The sequence below is a fragment of the Pezoporus occidentalis genome, unplaced genomic scaffold, assembly GCF_034315485.1.
Source record: "Pezoporus occidentalis ecotype Australia unplaced genomic scaffold, CSIRO_AGI_Poc_V1 ctg79, whole genome shotgun sequence".
Classification (NCBI taxonomy): domain Eukaryota; kingdom Metazoa; phylum Chordata; class Aves; order Psittaciformes; family Psittacidae; genus Pezoporus; species Pezoporus occidentalis.
Genome location: NW_026916147.1, coordinates 2,135,980 through 2,161,227, shown reverse-complemented (window position 1 = coordinate 2,161,227; position 25,248 = coordinate 2,135,980). Strand labels below are relative to the sequence as shown.

At 42.7% G+C, this 25,248-nt stretch overlaps 1 protein-coding gene and 1 long non-coding RNA gene across 3 annotated transcripts in view; one reads left to right on the top strand and one right to left on the bottom strand.

Moving 5' to 3' along the window:
• Positions 1-561: 561 nt before the first annotated feature.
• On the top strand, positions 562-6,799 carry LOC134155503 (uncharacterized). Its single transcript, XR_009961586.1, has 2 exons — positions 562-894; positions 1,956-6,799. It is a non-coding gene; the product is annotated as an uncharacterized LOC134155503 (long non-coding RNA).
• Positions 6,800-7,129: 330 nt separating this feature from the next.
• Positions 7,130-25,248, bottom strand: part of NR3C2 (nuclear receptor subfamily 3 group C member 2) — a 204,197-nt gene continuing 186,078 nt past the window's right edge. Inside the window, exons 6-8 of one of the 2 annotated variants that reach the window (XM_062602763.1) lie at positions 21,784-21,914; positions 17,436-17,593; positions 7,130-7,418 (exon numbers count right to left, since the gene is read on the bottom strand). In XM_062602763.1, coding sequence (XP_062458747.1) covers positions 7,263-7,418; positions 17,436-17,593; positions 21,784-21,914 — 445 coding nt within the window. In that variant the 3' untranslated portion in view covers positions 7,130-7,262. The remainder of the gene's footprint in view (positions 7,419-17,435; positions 17,594-21,783; positions 21,915-25,248) is intronic. The other variant, XM_062602764.1, reaches the window with a different exon arrangement.

Below are 25,248 nucleotides of genomic sequence, written 5' to 3'. Positions count from 1 at the left end.
CCATTATTTTGTTCCTTTGCCCAGACTGCACAGACCATTGCAGTATGCACAAATCACTTCCAGATGGAGGAATGGTATGCCAAACCAGTGCAGCTCTCCAGCACTAAACCTCAGAGCTCTGAGGAGTTCCATTTGGTGTATTCTGCTGGTATGTGGGCAGTGACTCTGCCATACAGCTTTTAGGCAGTTCTTGTCTTGGCATAGTGTCTTTGTGACCCACGCACTGAAGATGACTTTTGGACTTCTCTGAAGAAGATCACGTTCTTTAATTTACTCCTTGACTCAGTAGTAAGGAAATAGTTGCACCAGTACATACAGCAACAGATTGCAGTTTCCTTACTCAGACTTGTTCATATGGCAAGGTACTGTGCTGGCTGCGGGTTGTCACGTTGGCCCATCTCTCCATCAGCTCATTTGTGTCCTTGAAGAGTCACTCTGAAGGCAGAATGGTGTGGCCGGGATGTGTGGCCAGACTCAATTTTCTGTGGAAAACATTGACAGAGGGAGAATGTAAATCTTTGGTACGAGCCAAGTGAGGGCGCGGCAGTGGGGTATGCTGTAGTAACTTGCAGTTCACAAGCTTTTGAAGTTGCTTCCATTTATTTCGTTGTTTTAAAACATGTTTGCATGTTTGATCTTGTCCTGGCTGTGGTCTTCCAAAACTCTCAATGTATTTCTCAGCTGTGGCACTGGGGTTGTTTTTTTTCTTTTTAACTGAGGTGGTTTAAAAAGGCAGATAGAGAAGGAATAAAAGACTTGGTGTCTCTTCCATCTGGTCCTGTGACCTTTTTTGTCTTTAGGTGAGATGTTTGGAGACTCCCATTACTTTTGGAGCCAAGCAGAACCCAAACAAGAGGAAAACTTTTCTACTGAGCAGTGATACACTGAACAGAGGTAATACTAATCCAAACTTCCTCATGTCCTAGATGTTGTCCGAAGGCAATGGTGTGAGCTGAGCCAGATTAGGTCTGGCTTTTGGGCTGACCACACTGCCTCTTGGGAATTTAGCTGTGGTAATTGCTGCTGTCCATAGGGCTTTCCACATCAGCCTGGTCATAGTGAGACTGAGTATAGACTTGTACAGCTGAGCAGCTGTGGCACCTCTCCTTCTTCATCTGTGCTGAACAGTGCTGTAAACAATGCCCTCCTACTGCCTGGTTGGAAGTAGAGGTTAAAGGAATCTGAAAGTTAAGAATCAGATTAAAAAGTCAGGCCCCTCTCCCATCCTTCAAGATTGTTTTTTTGTTTTCCTGAACCTGGGCTTTAGGGCATGTCTTTTGTCTGTCTGTTTCATGGCTTGGTAGAGTTGGGAAAAGCAGTGTAACACACTGTTAACTTGAGGCAGGAGGGAGGACAGGGAATCAGTTGTGAAAAAGCTGGTTAAAGGGATTTGCTGTTTTGGCCTGGAAGCAGGAGTGATTATTCTCTGCAAGCGTGGCCTGACTCTGTCCTCTTGTGGGGAACTGCTCTCATGTCACAGCTATGAGTATAGGTCCAGCTTGATCCTCAGATTGGGCTCCCCCTCCCTTGCTACGTGCTGGTTACTGTGCATAGGAGGATGTACTTGTCACTTTTCAAAAGCTGAGACTCCTGGTAGGGAATGCGTGACACAGGCTGAAAATTAGAGGGAAGGAATTAGAAAAACACAAACCAAAACCAAACATTTTGTGTTTGTTATGCAAAATGATGTTTGTGTTGCTTTCACTATGGGGCCAGAGACTGAATCCCACTGCCTGGGGATTACAGTCTAATATGTGTTTGCCGCATAATTAATGGCAAAGATGAGGCTCCTGACTAGCTGGGATCAGTGGGAATTTGCAGTTTGCGTTAGTCACTGGACAGTGAGCAGCTCTGCACCTTGGCTGGGCAGCATTTTCACTCTGCTGGGTGAAAACCCTGGGGGTTTTAAGCTGCTGAATGTTGCCAGTTATTTTTCCAGCTGATCTTCATGGCAGATTTCCTTCTGATGGCCAGATTTATCTACCCTGTAATAGAAGTAAAAGTGTTCCTGCTCCACTGCTTACAATTTTTCTAACTGGGCTTCTGTAACTGTAGCACAGAAAAGGCATGGGGAGAAACTTGGAACAGATATTCTCATTCTCTTAGCTAGCCCATTTTACATTCTTACCTGGTTTGCAATTTAAAGAGTTGCTGACAGAGGGCTTGTGTAGGCTGCAAATGCACCAGTGCTAAACATGGGTTAACTGGAAGTCATCACTGGAGTTTCACCTTTGAAGCTGAATGTGCCTTGAGGACATATCTTCTGCTCCAGACTTCAAGAGTGTGCCCTCATCTGTGCCTGTAGGAACCACAGGTAAGCTCCAAATACACTTTGTCCTCTCACTATCTATCTGCAATTAAAGTGCTTGTTTTAAAACCTTATGGCATGGCCTGTTGTACCTAGCAAAACCTTTGAAATGGTGTTTCTCCCCTCTTGTATCTCAGTAGTACTGTATTCATCATAAACTCCCAGTCACTGTAGATACCTGAAAGAAAGCAGTGTCCCAGCTTGAGGTCAGAGTACAAGTTTTATTATGCTTTTAAGTAGTGATAGCATTTTCTTATTTCTAGAACAGCATATGACAGACACATCTGCTTGTAAACATACGGGATGTTTTTCTTAACACTGCTGATTCTCTGCTATTCTTTCCTTCTGACAATTCAGCAAACAGAAGGCAGGTGTGAGGACTTTTGGCAATAAAGTTTGTGGAACTTGTTATTAAAAAAACAAAACACAATTAAATGGTGGTCTTTGTTACATGAGAGAGTGAGCTGCATGCAGAACTCAATGGGGAATTTTTGAGACGGAGAGTGCACAGAACAAACCAGGGTTTTATCTCCCCTTGTATCTTGTAATTACGATTGGAAAAGACCTGACCCTCAAAAGGCAGGTTCCTTTAGTCACTGGGGAAACCTTGTGTCTATCATCATAGACTGGTTTGGGTTGGAAGGGACCTTAAGGATCATACAGTTCCAACCCCTCTACCAGAGAGGCAGGGCCACCTGCCGTTAGACCAGGTTGCTTAAAGTCCTGTCCAACCTGGCCTTGAACACTTTCAGGGATAGGGCAGCTACAGCTTCTCTGGGCAACCTCTGACAGTGTCTCACCACCCACATAGTGAAAAATTTCTTCCTAATAAATATCTAATTCACTGTAAAATAGCAAGTCCCTATTTCCATGAGAAAAATTCCACCTCTGGTCAGTCAGTGCAGCAGCTCCAGGTTAATAGAAACTGGAAGCCAGATGGGTCTGGCTGCAAAAGGGTGCTGGGTTCATTTCTTTGTGCAGGATGGAGCTTGTGAATGTAACTGTGTCAGCACTTCATTTGTCAGTTGCAGTTGCCCAGGCTAAGTGAGCCAAATTACTCATTGTTGGACATTCCTTATGGTTCGTGTAAGTAGCTGCTTTCTGGCTCAAGCCATCCTATTTGCTGCATCTTCCACATTCATAGAGCTTGATGAAACCAAATTTCTAGATGCATGAAGGAAGATGTCCTATTACACTGTTGGTTTATGTTACTTAGACTTGTTTCTAGATGAGCAGAGGCTAATCTCTAAGGACATCACTGCACCAGCACCTATCTGAGATTAAAATGCAAGAAATACTTGCAATCAAACCAGTTTAATTCATGTATATTTGTACAATTTGTATAAAAAAGAAAAAAAAATAGGTACTTGCAGACATTAACATAAAGACCAAACAGTATTTTCTATTTATTTAAAAAGCTTTAAACATACAGAAGCAAATCCCTAATTATAAATGCATCATTATGCATAGATTTTACTGTTTACACCATACTGCTGGCTGCTTTTCTTTTTCATCCAGGAATCTATTTAAACTCCAAGAATTCTTAAACATTCCTCTGAGCTTCCTGGCCTCAGAACTGCTGTCTATCAATCATCTTATCAAGTCATTGACCTCCAGCTGAAAACATTGCTCTAAAAAAAGAAAGAGTCAAATCTTTAATAAACAATTAAAAGTGCATTAACTGTAGAATTGTTTAATTTCATAAATGTTTAAACAAGTCAGTGAAAAACACCACCCTGTGAATTAGCTTTTTGCATTATTGATTGTAAAGTTACTTTTTTAATAAGATTCTGCTATTGCAAACCGTAGTCTCTTCTAGTTTACTCTGCGCAACCACTGAGTCGCACACCGTGTAGTATTCCTGAAATACCCACTGCAGAACATTTAACACTATTTTACATTTTTAACTGTGTATACAATCCGCTTGCTCCATATCCCTGTTCCTTCTTAACACCAAAATAATTCAGCTCAATGAACAGAAGCCCACTCCTAAAAGGTCTTTTAGGTTATGTCTTGTATTTTGCAGGAGACAAATGCCTATTTCACTCTAAACAAATGCAAAAGAAGGGAACTTTCCCTGGCAGCTAAAAACTAGGGTTGTTGGTTTCTTTCTTTTTCTTTGCTGTACACAGGTTTAGATAAAAAAAGTGATGGCTATTCTGCTTAAGTGTCCTTGCTAAGAGAATACTGCCTCTTACAACATCTATATCCAATTATATCTATTATTTCAATGATCTCTTGCAAAAAATAATAATCAATGAATGGTTTCATAAACAACAGGTGATTAAAGTAAAGGATTTATTATAATCTGCTTACAGTTGTTTGCAAAGACAGACATAACGTTTTTGCATAAAGATATAAATTGCTTTTTAAAACTAATTTAGTGTGTTTAATTATATGAAGTTTCTGTGAATTATGAATTGTACCAAACCAAGATTAAAAGTAATAAGGTACAAAAATAGGAGCAAACAGACAACAATTTGGACTGGGACAGGCATTTAACAGTGAAGTGTAGAATATGGCTTTGCTAGTTTAATCAAGCAAAGTTACTCTGAGACAGAAAAGGAGGCAGTAACTTTGTTAATATAAAAAGCTGCTGCAGACTGTATTCACCCAGAACCTGGCTTTGAGATTTCCTATTTTAGACTTTTTAAAAAAAAACGTAAATGAAAAGATGGATGTAGTAGGACTGTGTCTTTACTGTAAACAACTAGTCTGCATGCTGTGTATCTCACGTTGGAAGTTTGGCTTTCATATTGCTGTGCAGGTCAGTATTGAAAGATCTGCCTATGAATTAGACTTCCAAAATGCAAATAATATGTGTATGCATATATTTATATATAAAAAAGTCTCTCTGAATACAGTCTTTACAGATTCCCCATTGCATAAGGCAGGTGTCATTTAAAAAGACAATTAGCACTGACTGGCTTCAGTGCACTAAAGCGCACCTCAGAATTTGGACTCGGAAAGGGTGTAGAATTCTGCATTCAACCACCTTTTGAAAGAAATGCTACATTCTGACCAGCCAGAGGACAAACTAGTGCTCCAATATACCAGTGGCACCCAGAGAGAACACTACAGGACTGTGAAAAACTGTTATCGTTAAACATGAGCATATGGTAGCAACAGTTGAGCCTCAGAAAAGTTCACCTGTCCTCTATTCTACTCCAAAATTTTGTATTTGCTTATAAATTGTGAAACAATGAAAATCACCTCAAAAAGTTGGTTTTTTCTTTGCAGTCTTACTCTAGAGAAAACGTTTTTGAGACAAAATCAGACTGAGTTGAACTTGTAGTGTGAACATTTGTCTTCTCAGATGTATTCTGATTATTACAAAAACACTTACAAAATTACATGCGGTTTTAGTTTATCACTAAAAATTCCACTCAGCTTGCCTGCCCTTAGCAGCACCTTACCACCCCCCTCACCAGGACAAATCTGTTCCGTATACTTACTTACTGTAATGATCTGCATGTTCCCTTCGTCATAATCAGAAATTGCTCTCCCCCCATCTGAAATAATAATCTGACCTTTTAAGATGCCTAATGTATCCAGTATTCAAAGGAAAACCAAACAATCTGGGAAGCCTTAATAAAAAAAGAGAAATCATTCAACATCTTATTCACCCCTGTTCCCCTGAGAGAGAAAGGGAACTGAGGGCAAGAACTCACTATATCATTAAGCTGGCAAAAGCTTTGGAGAGACTGTAATTTGTCTTGTTAAATGAAACCTTGGTAAAATGGCAAACACAACAGAGTGTAGTTTCCTACAGAAATATGAAGCAGGAGTTTGAAGATGTGCTCGAGTCACATACTCTTGCAAGCGAGACGAAAGGGAGAAAAATATAGAGGGGAAATAGAAAGGCTTAAATACAACTGAAAAGGTTAAGTGTGGTTATTTACAACAGATACTGTAGGATGGTAAATTAGATATGATGCTAAAAAAGGCACAGCTTTCCCTTTCTTAAATACACTGTAAACGGTTCATTATGCATGCAGAACATTTCACTTTACAAAAAAATTACCTTGTTTGTTTAGACAAAGATAGTACTTAAATAGTCTCCAGCAAAATAGAGTTCTTTCAAAAATACTTTCCCATTCATCCTATTAACCATTAAAGAGTTTTTTTTGTCTCATTTACAAAAGTTCCTTACACCTTATTTCAGGTCCTTCACAATTTATACATACAGCAATGTACAGTACAGCAAAAGACTGCAAAAAATTATTTGTAAAGCCAGCACAATAGATACTATAAATTGATACCAGGGCATTTGTTTTCGCATCTCATCCTTTGTAATTAAATAGTAAATGGACACTTAACACAGTGTATAGCATCTATGATGGGATAACATGAGATAACAAATGCCGCAGGTGGGGATAACAGAGTATTCCACACCAAATGTTCTGTTTTTACTTTACACATTAGGGTTTGTGTGTGTGTATATATGTGTGTATATATATAGGTTTTGTTTTTGTCTTTTTTTCTTTTTTTTTTTTTAACAAGAAAAGAATATTAATGCCCCATATTGACTTTACGTTTTATGTGCAAACCAAGGGTAAGCTTTAAAAAGTTCTCATTAGTTCTTGAACCCTTTTAAAACAAGCAAACAATACCAGAAACTACATGGCATATTTAAAACTCCATCTGTTAAAATATCAAAATCAAAGAGTTATTGACTAGATATGGCTTTTCATCCAGAGGAACAGGAACATTTTCTAAGTGTTTTAGGGTTATGGGGTAATTTCCAAGCATCTAGGTCTTGCCAAATCCAAACATCTAGGTCTTGCCAAATCTTGCTTTCCATTCCCCAAACCCTTTGTATGATTTAGACTATTCAGAGACTGCTGAACAAGTGTAAATAGCATGTTTAAAATATGGTTTCTTGGGTCCTTCATGGGTGTGGAATAACACAGGGAAACTTAAGGCAAAGTTCTTCCATTTAAGACATTTTCTATCACTTCCTGTGAAAGTACAGGGGCTTGGCATTCCCAGATTCCACCTTTGGTAGCTGGTCACTGATGATTTCCACCAACATGGCTGGAAACTCTACTTTCAGTGCCTGAGACTCTCGGAAGGTGTAGAAGCAGAATTCCAATAAGTCACTAACGAGCTGAAAAACACAGAGAGAAACACTCCTTAGGAAAAACACAGACAATTTTGCATGCTTATTGATAATGGACTATTAGCGAGAAATGGCATCTTTCTTACTCTGGGCAGTCCATTTGCAGGGGTTAAAAAGCAAACAAGAGAACTCAAATCCCAAAGTGCTACTTAGGTCATTAAAAATCAACTAACTAGGAAAACCCAAGATACCACAGATTTCATTTTTCAGCGTAACTGCACTTCTTATTTCACTAACAGGCAACTGGCCACCATGGAGACTACTGCTACTCAATGTCTATAAAAATGAAGTCTTCTGCCCAGAGGGAAAAGAGCAGCCATGAACTATTGTATCTCTAATTCTCAGCTGGATACACACATTCATTCAATCAGATTATCTGGTTAACTTCAGTGCACTCTCCAAGGGTTGCAACCTACAACTGCCACAGCAGCTGATGGTTTTAGCTCAACAACAGGCTTCTGTGTCACGCTGTAGCATTTCGGGTTTTAGAGCATCAAAGGCCTTATGAAACTGTTGATCTGGTAAGGCATTTCTATATAAAGGCTTTATTTTTTTAAATACACCCCCCACCCCCAGCTTTATTCTGCTTATTACTCATTAAAATATAGAATAGTTAAAGGAAGTATCTCTTTTTGAAAAAAAACCAACAACCAAACCCGAAATTCTCCATTTCCACAGTGGTGCCTAACAGCAGTTTTGCTTTCTCTCAGTGGATTAAGCATGATCCTGAGGATTTTAAAGGCAAAAATTTCTATTTAGCTTCTCAATGACGTGAGCAGGAAGCTTTGTTCTGCAACACCACAAGCACCGTCCACTGCACCATGGCCCTCCTTTGGCTTCCTCTGGGTGGCAGAGGTGGTCATGGTGAAACCGTATCTCAGTTCTCCCAAATGGCAACTGACAGCCATTTTGTTATCCTAACACATGTGGTCTCCAGCTGTGACAGGGATGCAAGCTGAAGGACAAAATGGCATGCGGGTACCAGGAGCTTTTTGCTAAGTGGGGAAAAAAATACCATGTGTCTTCTAATCACTAATGAATTTAGTCTGACTTGTTCTACCTTTTCTCGAGTTGTGGTGGTCTCATTTGTCATTACAGAGCTTCACTGTAGTCTACATGTTACGGGAAACTTAATCACACTACAAGAATGAACACTTATTTTTGCTTTTGATCATTTCATTTGGTTTTGTCTCTTGTGCTATTTTCTCGACACAAAATTCTAAACTGCAGCTTATCTTTGCTATAGAACAACATGCCATTAGAGTGAGAGAACTGTGAAGACAAGAAGACCTCTTCCAGCATCACTGCTTGGGGTTAATAAGTGGATCATGATAAACAGATGTCCCATCCCTGGCAGTGTTCAAGGCTAGACTGGACGGGCTTTGAGCAACTTGGTCTAGTGGAAGGTATCCCTGCCCATGGCAGGGGGGTTAGAACTGTATGATCTTTAAGGTCCCTTCTCACCCAAGCCATTCTATGATTCTATAAAAAATGCTAAAAGCGTGGCAAAGGAAGCTGAAGGCTTGACCTACATGCAGGTAGGCTTCTGCTGGGTTAGTTTTACATACAGTACCTTGATACAATCAAGGAGTACTTGTTCATGACCTTTAGTAGCAAAAGAATGTTATTTCAAAAATAGTTTTTGTTGCTCTGATCTAAATAAATGCTCTAAAGCCTCACCGTATGCTGGACCCTCTGCAGTTTTTAAGAAAGACACCAGAAGAGGCAAGTCAGCTTCTGAAGCACCTATGAATGAAGTGTGTCTGGGTTTCCATTAGTGTATGAATTTCCACTGCAGTTCACCAAATTACTGCACTGTACAACTGAACTAAAACTAGAGCCTGTGCTATTTAAACATTCAAACATTTGGTGCCTTATGCCCTTGCAGAGGACTTTTAGACCACTTCTGCTTTTGTAGTTTATCAAACACAAGGTTTTTGTTTCAGTTCTTAATGTGTAGAGTTGCATTCTGAAGTAAAGCAGTTAGTTAAATAAAAAGTGGACATCTGGAAGGCAGAAAAGGAAATAAGAGGCAGCAACAGACTACCACCCTGTAGCACTGTATCTTACTACTTATTTTTCAGGACTTTCACAGCTGTTCTTGCAAGCATACAAGCAATTTATGAACAAGACAGAGAAGTGCTGAGATCTCTCACACACTGCTCTCTGCTACTGAGTACTACATGAGCCTGTTTGCTGTTGCTTAGTTCATTCACGACCTGGCATGTCACAGAGCAATACTAGTTAAAACAGATGCACGCTAAGTAGCACAGCCATAATTTGGTTTACAAGAGGGGAAAAAATACTGATGTTCCAAGGTCCACTTTAACCAGTAGGAGGAAGTTGTTTCTGCATATACTGTATGCCAAAAACATTCCAAATGTAACACAAAAGCAACCAAAGAGAAGGAAACTGTCTCTTGGTAAAATCACTACTAACCTCCTTCCTGCTTGTGTCATCAAATACCAGCACCTAAGCAAACTGAGCCTTGCTCCCCAGTACAGCCTTGACAGTGACCTGGTGAACATACTACTTTTCCTGAACTTGAACACAAGCTATTTTGCATCACTGAATGTGAGTGAGGGGCTTGGGATCATCTCTGTCAGCCCACCAACCGGCCTCACTGTGCTGCCTGCTCACCTTCTCTTCTAGTCAAGCTCATTCCTGCCTCATCACACTTATGTTGAAGCCACTGAGTGCAGCTAGATAGGTATTGCAGAAAAGCCCACATGGGAACTATTCATTCTGTCACCTTAGCAAGCTTTTATTAGCATCACGTGCATATGTGTGCCTAGTGAGTATGTGGACAAAAGGGGAAATGAAAAATACCAACACTGCTGAAGGGAGCATAATCTACTCTATACAATAAAGGCATTAGCAGTCCAGTGGGGGAAACACAGGATGTGGTCATAGATACTATCATAACACAGCACACTCTGAGTCGCACCACCGAGGAGAAAGGTTAAGTTTACACAACCATTTAAAAGAAAATACCAAGAGCCCCCCTCCATCATGTAATACTTGGGTTTAGAGCCGTAAGAATAATATACTTTGTATACCTATTTAGTCTGCTAAAACTTTTGTGCCTCTCTTCCTTAAGCAAAGTTATCAACTTTAACATATTTGGCAATAATCAGCCACATCAAGAAAACGGGATTATCAGGAAGCACACCCCCTGTGTCACAATGAACAAGGGACTGCAGTCGGGATCTTTTTAACTGCAACCTTAAGAGCTGTGTGCCTTTTGGGGCTGGGGAGGAACTTCTAGCACTAACTGGAACCAAAGAGGAATCAAAGACCAACTCAGAGGTACTAAAATGTAACCAACATGATAAGGTCAGCTAGAGAAGGCTACAAGACTGCGAACTGAGCCGCGAGCAGGGCTCTCCTCTGCAAGCGAGTCCTCGTGCATTTTCAAAGGTACCACTCCTGACTACATCTTAGACTGCTTTTACTCTCTGCTTCTGGTAGCTCATACTGGACCTGCTGACACCTTCTCCAGTATGGTAGTGTGAGAGGCAGCTCTAATTGGGTAGCATGAAGGAGAGCACCACTGTTTTCACAAGCAGTGCAACAGTGACTAAAAACATATTTACTTTTACAATCTCCAATTATTTCGGCTGCTGAAGCTCTCTTCTGAAGAGCTACAGCTTGGCAGAGCAGACAGTGCAGTTAAGGCCAGAACTGAAATAATTCCCATTTCCTCAGGATGCAACCAGGACATTGTTCTTACCGCTTTAGAAGGTAGTTGTTCAATTCTCTTCAGAGCTGGCAATAAACCACGGCTCAGTACCTCTGACAGCATTGTAAGCCTCCCTCTACATGCAGGACAATCAGGCCAGTATGAGCAGGGTTGCAGACACACAGGTCAGAATTATCACATCCGTGTTACCCAGACTGCTGTAAGACATGACAGCTCTTCTGCTGGCAAGTGGATCAGCTGTTAGCTATAACCCTTCACCACTTCAGCCATTATGAAGCTTTCTCTCATCACTACCCTACAGTGTGCTGCGTTTAAACATTTCCAAGGCTACAGCAGGCTTAGTAATTCTGAGATTTTGACTTAATCAATCTTTGCATTTGTATGCTTTATTAAGCACCTCTGAGGAACAGAAGCATTAATCAAACATCATTTTCTGTTATTAGGGTGGGGTTTCCATAAAATGGTCTTTTTTCACCCATGCAGTTCTCCATAATTAAAAAAATGAATCCTTTCATGAAGTCCCTGAAGTTAATGCAGTTACAATGACCTTCAAGCACTTGCAGAATTTTACAGCAAAAATAATGTCTTTTGAGCTTGGCACTCTCACCGTGCCCTTGCATTTCCAGTAAGAACTGTCTGATCTTCAGGGGTGCACAGTTCTGTATGCTTAGTTTTCTGACTTCAGACTCTCTCCCAGCCTCAGAATGTGGTATGAAAGCCCACAGCCACTTCTCAATCATCAGGAGCATCTTTGTGATTAAGCCCACTGATACAGCAACAGAGCACTAGAGTAACAACTCAGTGCTGAGTAATTTCTTCCTCTTACTAGCTACAGCTATTACTGTCAGGAGCCTCTTGTGTTCTCATACGAAAGTGACACTGGAAACTTTCTCTGTCCCTTTTAGGAATGGTTATCTACCTGTTTCCTATAAAGTACAGCGCAGATGTGCGTTGGGTGGAGGCAACCTTGCAGCTCTACATGATGCAACTGCACATCCAGGCTCCCTGAAAGGACAGGCTGCTGAGCAGCAGTATTCTGACTCTTGCTTTCAAAACTTGCCCATTTCAAACTGCGCAGGAGTCAGTCTGCTGCCCTGCTAAGGTAAAGAACAACAGCCAAGGCCAGCCAGCCTCCTTTCCCCCAGGCAGCAAAGAGCCCTGGGTGAGTGTGGAACTACTGCAACTTCATGCTTTTCCCCATTCACACAGTGGATACAAAGCTCCTGCTTCACAACTGGTGAGCCTAAGGAAAACCACTGCCAGCCAGGTCTTGATTAGTCCATTGCCACTATATTCCCTTTTGCTCTCAGTCCTGTGAAAATCCCATGATATGAATTAATTACTCTCAGGGCTCAGGAAGTAAATTATCCCCCCCCCGGGATGGCTCACAGTCTGATTCTCAGGGTACAGATATCCTATGGTACCACTGTGGCTAATTCGTAGCTGCTTAAGAAATCTTGAACTCTAATCCAAAGAGCAAAACCTCCCTCAAACCCAGGGAAAACAAAGTAAGAGCAAGGGATGAAGCCTCTGGTTACACCTATGCAGTGTATTTACCTCTTGCTAGCAAGGAGTAGAAGGTGGAAAAATGCATCTGGATTAGGCATGAACAGTGTTTGACCAGAACAAATGTGGAACCTAATTCTGCCTGGACAGGTGCATTTACTGATTTAGGAACTGCACTCATTTCTCTTCATCGACATGTGCACACTGAAACTACAGCACCTGACACCCAGCCATGACATGGAGAAACCTGAGATGATCTCATTTTGTATGCTTGGACCACGCATGCAAACCCACGGCATCACACACCATGAAGCATTCTCAGCCCTTGGCCAGGGTGAACTTTGGGCCAAGTCTCCCTTGCTCTTCTGTCAACAATAGCGGGGGTTTCTGCCCTCCTTCAGCAAAAACCCATTAGAGGAGAGGAGACCCAACCATCACATACTGAGCAAAGATGACCCTCAGAGAAGCCCCTGTCTACATTAGGGGGCTGGGAATCAATTTCTCACTTGACAGACATGTATTAGCTGCTGCAACACACACCCATGCACACTCATTGCTGCTGCTTTTCCGGGGGCCTCACCAGAAGCACGGGCTGGATCTAGCCTCTGAGTATACAGGGAAAATGCCTCCTCTGAGAATTCAGACACTAAACAAGGCTCCAAACAGCTCTTCAGCCATGGGACACAGCTTTGGCAGATCAGTAGCAGGAGTAAGTGTGCCCAAAGGTATTGGCAACAGCTGAGGGGTTCATCTGCAGTTTTGTATTTGTGGGGTTAAGCACCTGCAGAGGCACATGTGTATCCACCACAGCATGCCCTGCAAACCTGCCCCTTGAGGATCTGTGCCCTGCTTCCCACTGTCAGCTTTTTCAGTGAGTATAATCCTGGCGCTCTCAGCCTATGGAAAGATCTACCTCAGCTATAAAGTATTCCCTTCAGGAACCATAAAAAATTAATTATTCAGCAGCATGAGCCTTAAAGAATTTATTTGTGTTTGGCAGAAAATATCAACAAGCAATGACAGTGCAGTGCTCTGCCTTGCCAAGACAAGGGGAAGGTTCATATTAGGGTTTAATGTCATGGCATCGAAACAAAAGCCCTCTTCACTGAAAGTCTGTTTAGCATCAGCCAGATTGAAACCAAACTCAGCTTTTGTTCTGCAAACTGCCTAACCATACACACTACACTCTCTATATGAAACAAGGCTTGCCATGCAAGATACAACCCTTCCTGCCAAAGCCAACAGGAGATGTTGAGGGGGATCCAAATGAAGTTTTTGATACCATGTGTAGTACATCTGTTTCTAATGTTCCTGAATGCCATTTGTCTGCTCACATAACACAGTTCACCTACATCCAAGTGCTGCATATGCATCTCTCCCTGCAATGCGCATGGCCATTTGTGAGCCCAAGGCCCAAAACCTTTATGTCCTGAGTAGGGAGGCTGGTTGTCCTTGCTACACTACAGTTCTCAACACGTAACAAACCCCCCAACCACAATGGCAGAAATACAATCCCTACAAGAAGGAAATAGAACGACAGAATTATTTGGGTTGGAAGGGACCCTAAAGCTCATCCGGTTCCAACCCCCTGCCACGGGTAGGGACACCTACCACTAGACCAGGTTGCTCAAAGCCCCATCCAACCCGGCCTTGAATACTGCCAGGGATGGGTCAGCCACAGCTTCTCTGGGCAACCTGTGCCAGTGCCTCACCACCCTCATAGTGATGATTTTTTTTCCTTTATCTAATCTAAATACATTGATTATGTTGCTGCCGTCAGCGCTACTGGAAGATACCCACACTGGGGTCCATCCGCAGAAGCAGTGCACAGCAGCAAGTAAATGGCAACAACCTTTTCCTCCTCTCGTCTCCTGCTGCATGAGAGGAAGGGTGTCAGCAACAACAGCTTCCACACAGCATCATGCAAATAAAGAGCATTTTGGTGCATGGCAGCAGTGACGCAAACTACCCATCAGCCTGCAGGCATGCTCCTCCAGCCAAGGAAACCGTGGTTATCTTGTCTGCTCAGGACGGGTTCCATCTCGTACTCCTCCGCTGTGCTTTTGCTACTTCGGGGCTTTATGGATCATTACAGTTGCTGATTCTTTCAAATGCTGAAGTGCCTACCTGGCCTTCTTGAAAATTTGTTTTCCTCACTTCGGCACTTTTCTACCTGCACATATGTTCACTGTGTGGATGAATGATTTAGTACACTGAGCAGCGCAAACCCATTGTGTTTGGGGTCTTCTTCCTCGTATCAGCCAAGTGATTTGGTACTGCATCAAACACTGTAATTTGATATTCCCACGCACTTTATTTCACACAGTCTTCAGAAAAGACTACTTAAAAATGAGGCTGATGACAGCAAGTGTGAAGGTGCAAAGGAGCAGTGTTTCTTTCACTGTTTATCGCTACACTCAGGTAAAGCAAACTCCGTGAATGACAGGATACTGCTTTCCTCTGATGGAAAAGCTGGAGGCAGGAGGAGAGCTTAATAAGCATGAATTCTGCACAGGTCCCTTCGGGCTTGCACTGCAAATGCCAACACTGTGGCATGTAAACACGGGGCCTCAGCTCCAGTTAGACCACTCCGCACCAACTATATTCTGATCTTCTGAAACTGTAACAGAGTAAGTTAAAAGTGCATAGGTGGCAGCTGAAAAAGTGCTCCTCCTAAACTAAGGGGTTGAGCAGAACATTTGCATATACATTGATCAAACAGAGAAACTCTGCGCGAACAGGCAGTGCAGGGGTGAAGAGAAATTCTCGCTCCTCATTAATATCATCACCACTCTCAATTTATTCTGATGCATTGAAAAAAAACACAAAACAACAAAAAGCAAAAAAAAAAATCAGTTGTAAAGAGGAAAAATAAACAAGTGCCTTTGTTGAGCAAGTCTCCAACATCATCCCTGAAAGGAAGCACTGTTGTCAGACAAGCGGCCTTTTTAACAGAGAATGCTGACAATGGGACTTTCTTTAAAAAGTCCTTTGTAAGAAAGCGCTCTCTTAAAATAAAACACAAAAATAGCTTAATTAAAAATGAAATAAAACGCAAGAGCAGTCTGCTTTCTCCAGTCAGCCCAGCTCCCAATGGTTAATGTTGCGCTTTGGAAAACGTCTGCAGGACACGGTAGCGTTCTCAGTAAGCGTGAGCCTGTCATCCAAGTCACCTTAACCACACATACACACCCATTTAAATAATCAACCATAGACACTGCCTATTCTGAGGAGGATTAGACAACTCCAGAAACGCAGGGGTTTGTTATGCTGCCCTGGGGTTCAGATGTGAATATCTTGCAAATGATTTTATCACCCATCCCCTTTCTTTCCACTAAAACACTACAACTTCCTTTGCTGGCACGGAGCAAGTGAAACCCGAGCTCTGAAGAATGAGCTATTACTGCAGTACTAATAATACTCTCCCTGCCTCCCACTAAGATTTGCAATGTTTTAATGAACAACAGAACAATATTTGAAAAATAATTCCATATGTACATTCTGTAAACAGACCTCAGGCTCTTACACAGATCTGACCTGAAGTGCACTGTACTGTACTGTACTGCCTCCACACAAATGAAATTTGAGTACAAAGAAGTACATTTACATGCGGGCTCTGAAAGCAAGTGCAGTAGGTTCTCCATGCAGCAAGGTTACTCCCCTGCCCACCCAGGGTGGAGTAGGACACTTTTCTCCTTTGCTGCACTTTACCACGGAGGTGATGAGCCTCTGCTCATGGGATCCCTCCTCTCTTGCACCCCAACATGACTAAAGATCACTTGCCCCGTGAGGCTCCCATCACCCATTGCATGGCGGCACAGCTTCAGAGAGGATGGGCACTAGCTGCACTACTGGCCCAGGCGGTGAGGAGACCACTTCTGGGTCATTGGCTTCCTCTATAGGTGCTCCAGGCTCCATTATGGGGAGCACGGAGATATACCCCCACTGCTGCTCAAAGCACCTGGAGAGGTAAATCTCTGCACTTACTTATTCACTGGCTAGAACCGGGCTGCTCACAGCTCAACATTAGAGATACACCTTCTGAAGCCACGAGCAGGTCCTGTGCACTACACACCTACCACAACCCTTCAGAGCCACCCTGGGCTGAGGCAACAACAGCCTGGCTGTTCTGGGACTAAACTTTCAGTTTCCCCACGTCATTCATCGCATCTCTCACCTGACGCATACAAAACAAACCCCCTGCACTGAAATGAGACGGGGGGTATAAAGTAACTTAACAACACAGTGACTCCCATGCTTGAAAAGCTCAAATAAAGCTTTAAATACCCAAGATGGCTCCAAGGTCTTAACACAGCTTTAAAGTCATCATTATTAAACCCCAACCATGAAAGATCACCAAATTAACATTTAACAGCACATCAGGCATGTTGGGTAAGTGACACTAAACCAGCACCTTCCATTGAGGAGCAGCTCGTCAGGTACTCTGCGTGCTGCACTTGCATCATATCTAACTTTGAACAACAGCCAACATCCCTTCTTCCACTGAAGAACCTCTGACCCCACTAATAGCTATACTGACCTTAAGTGAATCATTGCAGGAACATACTACCATAATATAGGAGAAGGCAGCAGGACCCAGCCCTAAATGACTTATATTTTCTTATTTTACTTGGCAGCTGTCCTTAAATTCATCTAACAACTTCTCCCAGATGTTCCTTTAAAAAGAATTTAAATGTTTGTTTTCCTCCCTCTTAACACAATTAAAGACTACTGGTTTACCTTAATGGAGTGATTTTTGCTTAACTTTTCTGCACTCCCTGAGGAGTTATACTTACATCATGCATGGAGTCAAGAAGTTTAGTCAGTTGGTAGAATCTCTGCCAGCTTTGCCCAGAGTTACTTGGACATTTAGTTACCATCTTCTTTAGTTCTTTAATGTAATTTGCCCTCATTTCTTCAAATGCAGCTTGGCTTTTGAGACCATCCTTGGGAACTGTCATTGAAAAGACAGTCTTATATTAGTATTAACTGTATTGCTTATTCTTTTGATGCGCATACTTAAAAAGTTACACTAGTTAATGGATGAAAGAATTAAACCTGTAAGCAAAGTCCATAATTTTACAGACATTGGTTAGGAATCAACAACATAATACAGATTTTCAAGCAGTTCAAGCATCCTCTCCAGATCTGTGATTGCAGAAGCTGTGGCAGAAGACAAGACGGCATCTTGGACACATTCTAAGCTCATGCTGAAACTGTTTTTAATACAACCCAACCACAAAAAAAAACACCCCAAAACCAAAAACCAGATGGATCAAGAATATTTTCTTAGAAGTTGAAGACGTGATTTAACATTCTTGACTGATTGCCCACACTTGGCAGAGGAGGGGAAGGTACAGATTTACAGCTGTTATGTGCAGAAATGCCAGACCAAGTGAAATGTTTTTATGCCATCAAGTAACATTTCTTTGAATGTTAGTAAACATCTGCATAACACCTAGAACAGACCGAGCCATTATTCTGCATTAAACAGAAGACTATTTTCCAAACATCCCAAGACAGTGCTTGACCATGCCATAGAGCAGAAAGCATTTCTAGTGTCCTATTAAAGTTCCCATCTGCCAGAGGGATCATTTCCCAAATGGGCTAACAGTTAGAGTCTTCCAATACGTTTTACTGTGACTGATACCAGGAAGGCTAATTACAAAAGCAAATACACTGTTTATTTACAGACTGCAGGTTCTGCCCCAGACAGGAATGGCTTTCAGGATCAGATCTCTAGGAAAACCCCGAAGAGGTTATTAATAACAATAAACGAAGCATTCTGGTGTTCTAGTACTGCTTAACTATCAAATATTTTTCTACTCTGTATCTCTTAATGCTAGGCTAGCGAAGGAAAATAAAATGCTAAACTGTACAGGAAGAGCTTATTTTCTAAGCAAGCCAGAAAGCTATGTCAGAGTAAGCTAAATGGGAAGTCTTTTTACTAAAAAAGGAAAAAATAGGTGATCTTCCAACTTAGCTTACCCTGACTTAACATCTTCACAGAAATTGTCTTGTTCATCCATTCCATTCTCTTTGAAATCCTGTGAACTGCCTTCTATCCCACTGCAATCACATCATAAGCAAGTAACCACTGCCCAAATGGCTGCAGAGAAGAAGCTTTAAGAAAAAACACCAGTAGTATCTTCCATCACCAGCTACTACCAGAGCAGTTTGGCAATGAAAAACAAGGAGGAGCTCTACCACCACATAAACTGCAAGGTCTTGTGACCATCAAGTGCTGGAAGAGGGCACAAGGAGGAATCTTTAGAAAAAGCCTAGGAGGTAACGCACCCACCTATCCATAAGTATCATATATTATATACATGTAATATTTAACTTTAAAATTTCAGATGCCAAATCTCTGAGTCAGTCAGCTGACAGAAGAAACTGAAACAGATGTACAAATTCAGTTTAAGCTGAATAAATAGAGACAGCAATCAAGATGAGTTAAAGCCATCAGAGCCTACTGGGGCCCTTACACAAAATGCATGGGCTTTACAGTACCTTTAATATTCACAGGCCTATATTCCTACATATTGCCTTAAGAATGTTAGAGGCACTCTTTCATTGTCTACTACTATGTATTTTATGCTCTGTCTGAAAATTATTATGCCATCACTCTGGCCAGATTATTAAGAAAGAAAGACCACAAATAAAGAGAACTCAAGCAAAACATGAAATTCTGGAGGTTTGCCCAGTGTTTCTGATTTTACTTATTAAATGCAGCAATGCTTTTGGCAAGCTCCCAAAATCTATGGTTTGTGGAAAGCAAGAAAACAATTGAGTTGTAATGTGTGGTTTCTTCCACATGTAAATGGGGTGAATCTTCCTTGATGTGGTCATCATGAAAGTTGCAGAATAACTTGTTCTCTGCTCATCACACGATGCAATAAAAAAAAACCTTAAACGAAAACAATCCTGCTGTTTTCTGTCACAAGGTTGTATCAAGGTGTAAGCATTCAAAACCAGGTTTGCTGCCCTTCACATGACGCTGTCTGGGTTTTATTGCTGTCTTCATCTCCATTTCCCATTCCTCAAAAATACCCTGGTTCTCCCCAGACAAACTATTTTTTAGTAAGATTTCTAGTGACTCCTGTGCATATTTCAAAGGGACCTAGCTAGCTGAAGTTAATTGGCCAGGCTGATCTCACCTAACAAGTTCCTGCAATAACCCAAGTCATCAGTCAACACTCTCAGTGCAGAATAACAAATACCTTGCTAAAGGAAATTTTGCTGTGTTTCTAGAACGCCTTTAGGCTCTTTTTCTAAAGATTCTCCCCCATTTAGGGCTGATTAAAAAGTAGCAAAGCTAGATCCCAATCCAGACACTCTCTCAAGAACATTCTGGGAGCTGGACCTTCCCCAGGCATATCCACATTTAGCACTGCTAGCTCCTTCTGGAAAGACCTCAAGTGACAACCTTCAAAAAGCCTGTTTGCCTCAAAGGGCTACCCCAGAGCGTATCGGCTCCCCCCAGTCTCAGTTTCACCAGCACCCCATCTCCTCCAGCCCTTGATGGAGTGGGAATGGGGGTCAGACCCCACAGGCCTGGACACAAAGTGCCCCTCAATGGACAGCATATATCCCCATCCCAGGGAGCTGGAACAGCTTCAATGGGAAGAAGGGAGAGGAGACGGTTGAGCCCAAGAAACTTACAGCCCCAGGAGGTTTCTGTGAGTGAATCCAAATCCCCTCCAGCCAGATGGGAACTGCAGCTTCACGTCCTCTTTCAAAGGCAAGTTCTTTAACCACAGAGCTACCGTCTGGGTGGGATGGGTGACGTCTGAATGAAAGGCACCACAGAAAGGGAAAAAACACCCATCCCATTGCCTTGCCTGAAGGGGTTGCCACTTGGATTTGCTGGATGCTGCAAATCCCTTCGTAGGCACCTAACTCTGCCTACAGCAAACACACCCACACCATGGCTGGGCCTCAGGAGGCTCCTGGGTGTCTAAATCTGCTGCTGCATCAGCCCGCTCTGGTGTCCTTTAGCAGTTTCAGCAGGAAGCACCTTCCTATGCTGCACAACTAATACCTATCTCTTGCCATTCGCTCCTTCCTCCTCCCAGTTTGCTGAGGCAGGAGATGGGATGATGGGCAAGAAAGGGTGCGCTGGGCTCTGCTCACCACCAAATGGGGAGACGCTCTGTGCGGCACGAGGAGCCCGTGTAGCCCCTGGCCCTGGCAGCCTTGGGCAGGCGTCTTGCTGCTGGCAGCTCGCAAGTGAAAGCTGGAATAAGCAGAGCAGCCCCTTTGATCTTCCATTCCTCCTCTCCCCGTGGCAGCCTCCTTCTGCCGGGGGAATTCTTGCCTGGTGAGTTCACTGCAGTGACATCGTGAACACCCGCCAGTGGAGCTGATGTGTTATCTCCTCATGATGTCACTGAGTGGATCCCACAAACAGGAGCATGATTATACAGAAGCAAGTTTGATTACAGGTAATTGGATTTTTCATTAAGACTGATGGAAAAGTAATGTACAAACTGCCTGTGTATTTATACAGCTGTACTGGGATGGGAGCTTTTCAATATTTTCACTAAGATCAAGAGATCTGCTAATTACTACACAGTGCTGAAACAAACACCAGGATGTAATTTGGCATCTTAAAACTCAAAGTATGACACTCCAGAGAAACATAAAGCGTGCGCTGTTATCTATTAAACTTTCAGTGCCCTGCAACAGGGCTTACCATTCTCAATTCACTCGGCATTGGAAAATCACCCATTCTACAGTACAGACAATGTACATCTTTTGATCTTGAAGGTGACACTAAGTCACCCAAACCAGCGGCTTTGAGTGTCGAGTGGGGATTCTTCCTCAATTCCCATATCTATTGCACTTTCTCAGCATGCCTGGCTGACTCAAGCACCTGCTGTACAGAAAAAAGAGGGGGGCGAAGGGCCTTGCCTGGCCACTCCTGTCCTTCCAATGCACGACATTCAAACTGGAAGGACACTTCCTGTGCTAACGCAGATTAGAGTGAGATCTGCAGATAAACCCAAGACATAAAACCAGGCTTATTCCCGTGGCCCTGATGGAAACAGTGTGGCTCTTTTGTCACATTAGTTGAAATCATTGCACCACTTTGTGAATAGGATTATTTTCAAGTATTGCCATGTAACCACGAATCTAACTTACCTGTGCTCAACAGCAGCAAAACTTTCATTATAGTGTACTCCTCAAAGCTAAGCTGCAAGCGAACAAACTGCAGACTGATCTGGTGCATCCCCTGGCACAGCTCAAACATCGCAGACTGGCGCATCCGCTCCCTGCAAAGAGAAAGAAGCAAAATCCAGAGGATAAATACAGGAAAATAGAATGTGCGCAGGGCAGCCCACACGAGGCACCATGAGACTTGGAAACCAAGCACTGATCGTGCAGAGGTCAGTAAGACACAACCACGGCTGCAAAGTTCAGGCTTGGTAAGGGAGCTGGGGACTAAAGACACGGAGCTGGAGTTCTGCCAGCCCCAGAGGGCTGCCTGGTCCCTGTGCTCCCAGCCTGGCAGAAAAACACACTGCCTGTGAGCTCTGGGGGACTTGGGCATCACCTTGCTCAGTTCCTACACCATCCGCATGGAAGGCTGTGTTCACTTTGCCACCCAGCAGACTGCAGGCAGCATTAACATCCACCCTCCTACAGGGACTAGAAACAAAACCGATGATGTTAATGAAGTGACAAAAAAGTTTTAAAATGTGTTTGAATTGTCAGCGTTGAGCTCTGCCCTGCCTGATGGACATGAGCCTGCTGAAAGGGTTAGAAATGGTGCAACAGGGGAATCTACTCCCACTGCATGCATGTTTTAAATTATATATATTCTCCATCAGTTGATGTACAGGTAGAAATGGCTTTTGGAAGTGCCTGGTGCAGAGATGGGCTGGGGGAAAGGATGGCTAAGGAGAACTGAGAGCCTCACACCTGCAGCCCTCACTACTCGGGGCAGTCGGCCCTGACCCCAGCCCAGCAGCTCCCAAGGCTGCCTGCAGCCCTAGGCAACACAAAAACTCATGACAAGGAGCTCCACTGCCACCATGCACGGCTGGGTTCACAAGCCAGCAGGGCCCTGGGATCAGAGAGCTCCACTGTGTCAGCAGACATCCTGACTCTCTCGCCCTGAATAACACAGAAACGCGACTGGCAGGTCTGGAAAACGAGGGAGTGGTTTAAGAAACATAAAACAGAATGCATGACTTTGTGTTACTGCCTTTATGTCTACTGAGGAGTCTGAAGTTAAGAAACAACTGGGATGACCGCTGCCTCGGCCAGCACTTGTGCGTCCTTCCCAAGTAACTTCCATTTCAAAATCTCACGTTACTATTTTTCCTGGAAAAGCTACAGGTGTAGCTCCAGGCATGAATGTGTAGGAACAACAAGAAATTACTTTTCTGTCACTGAAGTTCATGCTAATATACTACACTGGACCTTCTATGGGGAATTCCTCATAAAATTGTTGCAATGTTCTCTTATTCAAAACCTGAAATATTCAAAAATTCTGTATGTTGGTTTGTTTTTTTTTCCAAAACAATAATATAAAATAATCTGGAATATATAAAGGAGTATATAAGATGACAGTCTCATTCACTAATGAGACTTTTATGCTTAAAAGCATAAAATAATGAAGACACATGACTTGCATTCAGTTCACTCTTTCTTTTGCTTTATATACTTGGGACACATTTAGCTCCAGACTCTCTCTCTTCTCTGAAGCAGCCCCAGGCTAAGCCACACTGCACAAGTTTCAGGAAGAATTAGGTAGGATTTTGCTATGCTTCTAAAGCCACTATCCCAAAACATAGCAGCTACAGCAAAGAGTCACCGAGAGCTGTCTGTCTCACTTTGAAACTACAGTATGTATGTGGGTATTTAGACACGGCGCTATAATTGTCCAGTGACCACTACTTCTTTTCTTCATTATAATTGCTCAACAACAATTGTCTATATTTCTTCAAACATTTTTTCACATAAGTGGGGAATTGGATGAAGTTCAGCTAATTATTTTAACCAAGCAACTGCCTTTTCAAATATACAAATTGGCTGGTGAGAGAGAAGAATCATACTGTGTGCAAACAAAGACTGACATAATCTTCCTGGTGTTTTATTTCACTACTGCCAGAGCAGATTTTATTTCCCTCCTTAATACTAATAAAGCAGACTCCCCATTGTTATATGGCTCTGCACTTTTCCCTGCTCCACCCTCTTCTTGAGACTAAGAACTTCCAGCTTCTCTCTTTTTTCTTTTTTAATTTAATAGTAGTAGTAATGCCATGTGACGTGTATTTATTTTTATTATGCACCATGGACTGCAGGGAAGAAAAGGAGTAGAAGAAAATTGTCTTCGAATGATTTGGATGGTGACTGAAATTCCACTTGGCCCTCTGTTTGCGAAGAGCAGCCTCTGCTGCTGGATGAACCCAGGCACCAGCACACAAGTCCAGTCATGCTCTGCAGAGGACTTACAGATGTCACATGTACACTCAATACTGATCACTTTCAAAGAGAGACCCTGAGTCTCTCTTTGGGATTGGGTGAAACAAAAGGATTTGCAGAATTAAAAGACATCAGATGCACATAAACAGGCGTTTCACAGAAATCATAGAAAGGTTTGAGCTGGAACAGAGACCCAATTCCAACCCCCTTCCATGGGCAGGGGCATCTTTCACTAGACCAGGCTGCCCAAAGCCCCAACCAACCTGGCCTTGAACACTGAAGATGCTTTGAAGCCGCTGTGCCCAGGGTCCCACCATCCAAGGCTTGCAGCCAACTCAGCACAGCAGCACCTGTATGTCTCCTGGTGTTTGGATGTGGCCTTAGCACAAACAATTGAGTGTGCCAGGGGTGGGGACTCCTTCACATTTGGCCACCGCATGACTCTGCCGACCCTCCTTTGGGGACATCAGCCTAAGCCAGCCTGAGGTCCTCCTAATGGGTTGTTACAGAATAGCTGCAGGTACCTCTGAGCTGACCTAGAGACAGCTGGAGAAAAAGACCCCAAAAGACCCCAGAGAGTGATCTCCCTTCCCACTGCTCTTGCTTCCCTCACTCTTCCCAGAAGTACCAAAATCAGGTCTAGGATACTGATAATGGTGGTTCCTAACTGGCCTCTCCCAGCAGGCTCGTAGGCATATGTACTGAAGTTGAAAAACAAATGATTAATAAGTGGTATCTGTATTAAAAAAAAAAAACAAAACAACAACCCCACAACATTTTAAGGTATCTCTCAGACTTCTAAATACCGTCAGGATTCAAACCACGAGCAGTCCATTATACCCATTACTACTTTTGCAGGCCAAAGTTAGTTTCTCCAGCCTCACAATGTAAGTAGTTGCCACCATCCCTGCCTGTGTTTGATAACCACAGACATGAGAAGCGTCAGATCTTTCATGCGATACTACAAGCCACACAGCAAAGAAACAACACTTTCTGAGGTTTTGTCTAAGGTTTCTTACATTTTCACTAACAATATGGCAAAATACCCTCTGCAAGAGAGAACCTGAAAGCATCCTGACTCAAAACCTTTAACATTTTCCTGTGTCTCTCTTATGGGATTTTTTATTTGTTTTGCTTTTATACAATTGTCCAGATGGAAGAATTTTAGTATGTTTT